Source organism: Aulonocara sp. 'chitande type north' Nkhata Bay, linkage group LG18 (assembly GCF_057382095.1).
Source record: "Aulonocara sp. 'chitande type north' Nkhata Bay isolate Kocher_YH1m ecotype deep benthic linkage group LG18, A_spYH_male_GT1.1, whole genome shotgun sequence".
NCBI classification, from domain to species: Eukaryota; Metazoa; Chordata; class Actinopteri; order Cichliformes; family Cichlidae; genus Aulonocara; species Aulonocara sp. 'chitande type north' Nkhata Bay.
The window spans coordinates 24100378-24107886 of record NC_141361.1 but is presented as its reverse complement, the minus strand read 5'-3'; the positions used below and the strand labels follow the sequence as shown (position 1 = coordinate 24107886).

At 38.6% G+C, this 7509-nt stretch overlaps 1 protein-coding gene across 1 annotated transcript; it reads left to right on the top strand.

Moving 5' to 3' along the window:
• The first annotated feature begins 642 nt into the window (after positions 1-642).
• On the top strand, positions 643-6274 carry metap1d (methionyl aminopeptidase type 1D (mitochondrial)). Its single transcript, XM_086273606.1, has 10 exons — positions 643-745; positions 1707-1864; positions 2418-2567; positions 2647-2795; positions 2947-2989; positions 3098-3261; positions 3345-3442; positions 3669-3716; positions 3802-3880; positions 4173-6274. The coding sequence occupies exons 1-10, from the start codon at positions 706-708 to the stop codon at positions 4261-4263; spliced, it is 1020 nt and encodes a 339-aa protein (XP_086129732.1). The 5' UTR covers positions 643-705; the 3' UTR covers positions 4264-6274.
• The last annotated feature ends 1235 nt before the right edge of the window (positions 6275-7509 follow it).

Here is a 7509-nt window from a genome sequence, read left to right as displayed (position 1 = left end):
CTTGTTTTTAGCAGTGTCCATTGTTAATTGTACTTTTTAAAAATGATCTTTAAAGTTATAATTTAAATACCTTAGCAGGTCTTAAAATGAAGTAAAAACAACCATCAAGAATTACACAAAGAGGACAAGAACAAAGACTTTGAGACAAACTGAATAACAAAAGGTGACACTTTATTTTGTCTGATGCAAATCTAAAGAATACAAAAATCCACTGGGAAAGGAAAACTGAATCCAGACAGGAAACTCACTGGAAGGAAAAGAGACGCTGTGAAACTAAACAATAGTAAATATCAAAGAGTCTAGCAGACAGAGAGAACAGTTCTGGAGGTTGACCTTCTAGTGACATTACAGGGGAGGTGCCAGATTCACAGGCTACTGTAATTTACTAGTAATTAGGAGTTAAGAGATTTTACTATTAATATGAAACAACTGCATATTTATGGATTTTCCATTTGTTGTTTTCTAAAATCAGCTAATAATTTTGACCCTGGTAAATTTGTTTTTAGTGAAATAATTTTGTTTCTGCGTGCAGTAAAATCATGTGAGTATCCAGAATATATTTGAAAAATTCTATTAACAGCCCCTTGCTCAGCACTTGGGAAATACTTTTCATAGCGGGTGCTATAAATAAATAAAAATGTTTGCTTACAAACGGCAGCCGAGCACCACGTGATTCCTTAACCACGTGACCTCTGCAAGGAAAGCATGGCGGCGCGCTGTTCAGCAGGACTTGCAATATCGTCAGGTACAGCGCTGAAGCCTTTCTCACTCATTTTCCAGAATACGCACACACACACTATTCATTCATTCAGCATCAGCGAGTTCAGTATATGAAGACCGCTTTAAACAAGTTAACGAGTTTCATTTGTTCCACTTCACTTAAATAATGAAGACTTTAATCTGAGTGCCTGAGAATAACATTAATTCTAAGAGGCTGCTAAATTTCCAGACCGCCAGAGAGAACCAAAAAACAGTGACACGTTTACGACCATCTAGAACCAAATTAGATTTACTGTTTAACCCGCACGTCTTTGGATTGTGGGCGCAAAGCCCACGCAACGTGCAGCATCTCAAACATGGCTTTATCCATTCGTTGTTTAAGGTGATTTTATTGAAACAACCCTCAGTAGAATTAAGCCCAGTGTAAAATAAGCATATAAGACACTTAACATAACTGCGAACTGAAAATACAAACAACAATGAACGTATCCTTATTTAGGCTAAATCGGCTCAGTTGGTATACATGAGATAGCACAGGTGTACCTATTAAAGTGGCCACTCATTATTTGTGGCCTCCAAATCTTTTCTACACAGAAGGCTGGAAAAGCTTTGTTTTTCTGACAAGACCAGGACCACAGTGCTTGAACACTGTATATCCATAATGTTCACATAGGTAACCAAAGTTCAGCTCGCATCCGAACATCCAAAATGATGCTGACCTCCTTCATAAAATTCATAATGGATGCTTTTGTTTTGTTTGGGATGTTTTTGGGGTTGTCTGCATGCCAGGGAAAGTTTGAGAACCACTCTAAAAATCAGTGGTTTTTTGCATGCCTGATGCAGAATAACAGAAACATTGTTTCTAATAATTGCTGAAGAGGAGACTAAAGAAAATGTGCTGAAAGTCTAAACTTCTTAGCACTTAATGAACCCTTTTTCAATTAAGAGGGCTCTCTTCATCATTGCGTTACTCTTCTTTTCTCTAGGAGTGGCCAGTTTTCTGCGCAGAGCTTGTGTGGGCAGCTGTAGTCCCCCCACAGCCTTGCTGTGTCAGCAGCATCGACGTTTCTTCTGGAGGAAGTGGAAACGTTCTCACAATGTAGTTCGTCCAGCTACTGTCAGGCCTGCCTATGCAGTACCCAAGGTACAAGTACCCTGCCTAAAATGACCCCCTTATTAGCTGAATCAACAACTGAACGTCTTATGATTCTGCTCAACATACTGAGAGGAGTGTTTTTAATATCAGCAGTTGCAATAGACTGTAGGTAAAAGCTGAAATGTTTAACATATGCATATAGGTAGGTTAAGGGTCATCAGTGGAGAGGAGGGATCTTGGGACTAGTTTAGTTAGGTTAATATAAGTTTTATTTTCATGGTGAAGTATGTCAACTCTTACTAACTTATGAGAGCTTTTTATATTATTCTACTGGAGTTTTTCAGTTAGGATTAAACACATATTGGATAAAATGTACAAGAGGTGCAGTAAAAATGAATTAAGAGAATTGTACGAACTCAGAATGAGAAACACTCTTAACATCTGTCATTTGAGGAGTTTCATCATTTCTTTTGGTTTGGACTCCAATAACAAATAATAATAATAAGAAGAAATAACTTCTTTTTTTTGTAAACTTTTATATTGAACTTACAAAACAGACTCATCCTTAACATCCTGTCCTGCCTCTGCTCCCTTCCTGTAGCATATTGTGCAGCCTAACTATGTGCAGACTGGACTTGTCCCAGAATGGCCAGACTACATAGAAATCAAAGACAAAGAGCAGATCGAAGGCCTGACTAGAGCATGTCAGCTGGCCAGACATGTGCTGCTCCTAGCTGGGCGCAGTCTGAAAGTAAGCATATTACTGCATGTCCTGTTTTTATTCTCATGCCGTCGAAAACAACACAAAGATAACAGCTTGTGCCTTTCAGGTTGGTATGACAACAGAAGAAATAGACTTCATCGTGCACAAAGAGACAATCAAGCACAATGCCTACCCGTCCCCTCTCAGATACGGGGGTTTCCCCAAATCAGTCTGTACATCTGTGAACAACGTGGTCTGTCATGGCATACCTGACAGGTAAATGGGTGTTTCATTTCCTTTAGAATACTTTCCTTCTTTTTATTCTCTAACATTTAGTAAAAAACCCAACATTTAAATGAATGGTGGTAATATAATTCTTTCAGTATTACACTTTTGAATAAGATTTTATTGTTAACATGTCCTGTAGTCGGCCACTTGAAGATGGAGATATCATCAACATTGATGTAACTGTAAGTTCACTCCTTTCGTAATCACCCAGAGAAACTCACATACCATAGTGCATGTGATCAGTCAGGCCGGCAGTAATCTAATCAGTTATCACTGCCTCTTCCTGATAGGTGTATTTGGATGGTTACCATGGTGACACCTCAGAAACCTTCTTGATTGGTCAGGTTGACGAGGTTGGGAGGCGACTGGTGGAAACCGCCAGGCGTTGCAGAGATGAAGCCATCAATGCCTGCAAACCAGGTGCACAGCTTTGTGTTATTGGAAATACTATCAGGTACACACATACTCGTCAACTGCATATCACATACAGTACTACTTTTCTTTCTTTCTTCATATATTTTTTTGTACTGTTTACAGTGAAATAGCCCATGCCAGTGGCTTCCAAGTGTGTCCGTATTTCATTGGGCATGGAATAGGCTCCCATTTTCATTGCCATCCTGAGATTTGGCACCACGGTGAGTTTGGGTCTGTAGTCAAATGTTAAATGTCTCTGTGAGGTCATAAGATAGTGGGCTTCATTCAAAAACACGCTTTTGGTTTTATCCAAATTCACTTTTTATTTGATGTTTGCCTGTGTTGTTTCCCCTAATTTGATTCACTAAATGACCTTAACTTAAAACGTCTTCTCTTCTCAGCCTGATGCTTTTTCTTTGCCGCCACTATTCTTCTCCTTTATTTTAGCTAACGACAATGACATGACCATGGATGAAGGGATGGCTTTCACGATAGGTAAGTTACACTTTACAGTCTCTGTGTGCACATTAAGATGATGCTGTTTATGAGTGTAGGGTTACTAATATCTGTTAATCTGTAGAGCCTATCCTGATGGAGGGGTCTGCAGAGTTCAGAATCTTGAAGGACAAGTGGACTGCAGTTTCTGTAGATGATAAAAGGTACACGGTGCACAAATGAAGGCCTTTTTTAAATGACATGCTATTTCCCGACTTTCAGGTTTCAGTCATTCTGATTTCTGTGCAGATTTATTTATTTAGCACTTTAATTCAAGAAATTTCGCTGCTGGTATTGCTATTTTTAAACTCTGGAGAGCCAGACCTTTTCCAATCTTTACACTAAACTAAAATAATTGTCTGCTATTTCCATAAGCTGCACCCAAAAACATCAAAGCTATTCCTCTAAATGTTGATCTCTTCTTTTAAGATCTTACATGTTTGTTTTGTCCTGCAGGTCAGCTCAGTTTGAGCACACAGTGGTTATCACAGCGGACGGTGTGGATATTCTCACCAAACTGCCAGAAGAGAGCAGTGCATCAAACTGATGAGCCCTAGCCTCAGCTGAAAATCTACACTACCTTTTGGGATGACAAATGGAAGAAATAACGGAACATATTTTAATCTACACAGTTTCTATTTGTCAAGTAAAAAAAAGGGCTCTAGTAAATATAAAGAACTACACGTATCGATATATTTAAGATGGCATTGGAGTGGATCTTATTGAAGCTCGGTTTTGTGTATGAGTGAGGATTTTTAAGGTATTTAATTAAAACCTTGTTGGTTTGCAGGATCACAACATTGATCTATTTTTCTTTTTAACATGGTTAAACTTGAGCATGATGCAGTCCTCATTACAACACCTGTATCTGTTCTCTCAAGAAGACTTTCCACAGACTTAATGATGTCACAAACCCCACATTTCAGCTTCTTTGTATATTTTCTGTAAAAGATCTCTCATTGTACTCAAAATGCAGTTTCAAAGCCTTTTATTGTGATTAGGTGTCAAAATTCCTTTTAATTCTGTATTAGAGTCATTTCCGACAATTTAGTGAGACTTTTGAAACACATGAATGACATACATCAGTTAGATAAGGTTTAGTGAGCTTGTTGATGACTGACGTTCTGTGGAGTATGGCCAGCAGATGGCAGCACACACCATCAGACGTTGTATTATCTGCATAGGTTTCTCATGTGTCAGATCAGTTTGGCACATCTATTCACAGGGCCAGAGGTTTATTTCACTTGACACACAAATATTTTTGTTATATGGTCATAAACTCTTAACATCTTTGTTCACTAAATATAACAGATTCACTCACTGCACACTTCAACAACTTACGCGGTGAGTGAGAGAATTTGGACAAACAAGAGGTTAAAAAATTGTGCTCGAGGCTTTAAATTCCAGGCATAACAAAATCCTTTTGTTCGACATTTCAAATTCCTCATCACTGTCTGCATCTTCTGTCTCCCTAGGTCGATTTAGCAGAGCAACATTACAGAGCTGTCTTCTCATATGTTTGAGTGTTTGAACATTATGCGTTGTTGAAAATGTAAAACCTCATAATGCTGCTGTAATTGAGGCGGCGTGTTGAACTGATGATGCTTCGGGGAGGAAAAAAAGGGAAGAGCTACTGGATTTAAGCCTGCCAGAGGGTGTTTTCACTTCCTGCCAGTGTATGATGTGTATGCGTATCTGTGTGCCCATACCAGTGCCACCTGTGGGTGAGGCAGGAAGGATTAATCAAATAAAGCTGTAGTCTGCACATGTCCAACCAGGAAATGATTCATGTCATTTTAATTGATGCGTGACACATGATAACGAGATTATATCATGATCATTTTTATGATATATGTTTTAAAATAAAGAAAAAAATCACATGTAACATGGCAAAGAAAGCTTTCAAAGAAGTGAAGCGATGTTCTGTTTACTGTAGCTTTTTTTTTTCTTCCTAACAATTCATCTGATTTTAGGGCAGGGTGTGTTGAGCTGTGTGTGTGCGTGAGCTGCCTGTGAATCAGTTCAAGAGTGAGGTAAACAATTCTTAGTGATTCATTTATTATAAAGCATGACACAAATCTGAAAACAATCTTAGAAGGCAAAGGGGACATGGGGCAAGGATCAGATACAAGTGCAAGCAGAGGTGAGTAAGAGGAGAGGTTTTAGGGAGGAACAGGGAGTGGCAGGCAGAGGTGTTGGTCTCTGGATCCGAATACTCTGTTCTTCACATTCTTTTCCTGCAAGTTGGGACTCATTCCTGATCTCCTTATGTGAACTGCAGTTTTCCTAATAAATCCCTGCTTGCTTTTACATTTCAAATGGAACATTGACTATTTAAAAAAACAAAATCAAAACACTTTTTATTGTTAAAGATGTGAAATCTGTACTTTACTTACAAGTGCAAGTAAACTGTGTACATGTATTTGTGTGGCAATGCTTGTTTGCTTTTTGCCACATCATCATGTGACCGTTTGTGAAACTCTTGATATGATTATAGTTCTTATAATGCAAGAGGTGGACTTTTGTCAATAGGATGCCAAAGTTTGTTATCTGTCTATGTGGGGAAAGACTGTTTTTTGTGCAATAAAGCAACATTAATCTTGTCTCAACTAGATTTGGTGTGTAGCATGTGAGTTATGCATGCAGAAAGTATTTTCTGTAATTAAAGTATTTGACAAGACCTGTTGCAACACTTCCCATTTCTGGGATTTAAAGCCAAAGTATCAAATATGTTTAAAACTGAAAATACATGTTTGTAGTGAGAAGCCTGAATCTTAACCGGCACTTTTGTTTAGTTTTAAACTGTCTGTTTTTGAGCTTCAGTTAATGTTTAATGTAGTCACACCAGCTCCTCATTTGGTCAGCACCTTCTCCAAGAGTACGTACAGTCTTGGTTTCTGGATGGGTGGTTGTTGAATTCTGACATTTCGTGTGCTGGGTCTGCACTGTGCAATTAGATGTGCTTTTTTCCTGCAGACACACTAATGCTGAAGTTAAAGGCACATCTGATGCTCATATGACATCTGCATTCCTTATTCTACATCATGATATTTACCGCCTATTGCACAAAGTTGTTCTGTCATAACTGTGGAAGTAGATTAACGTGTTATGTTTCTCAGACTTTCTCACATTCTGTCTGTGCATACCAGCGTTAATGTATGTGTGTGTGTGTGTGTCTGTGCGAGACAGCCAGCCTGCGATATATCACATGTACCTGTGAGGATCACCACAGGAATTCTTGGTTTCCTTGGTGCCCTCTGAATTTATGATGTTAACACAATGATCTATCATTTTCAGACTTGTGGAGGCAGATCCGTCTCACTCACTCATGCACAGATGGCGTTTATTGAATCTTTCTGACTAAGTCTCAGTAGGGACTTAGTCAGAACACCTAAAGGCAAAACAAAAAGAGCTGAGTTTGTTGCTCGTTACGTGAACATTCACTGTACAGGACATGTAACTACATGATGACATCGATGGAATAAACTCAGCTTCTTCCGATTGAGGTTGCAATGAAGAAAAAACAACTTTAAATGATTTTAATGTGGTTTAGCTGGGAATTTTCCAGCAGGTATTTATTGGCAATGTTTATTATTTCCATTTGTTAGCATGCTAACGTTTGGCTATTGGGAGTACACAAGCCCAGTCTGTCCCTAAGATTGTAGGTATTTGGTCAAAAACTACAGTCCTAGTAAAGTCAAACTTACTAGTTGGATCACAGTTAGATCCCAAAATTACAGATGTACCAAAGGCAGTTCCTCCTACAGCTGCTGAAATACTTCAGTATAATGAA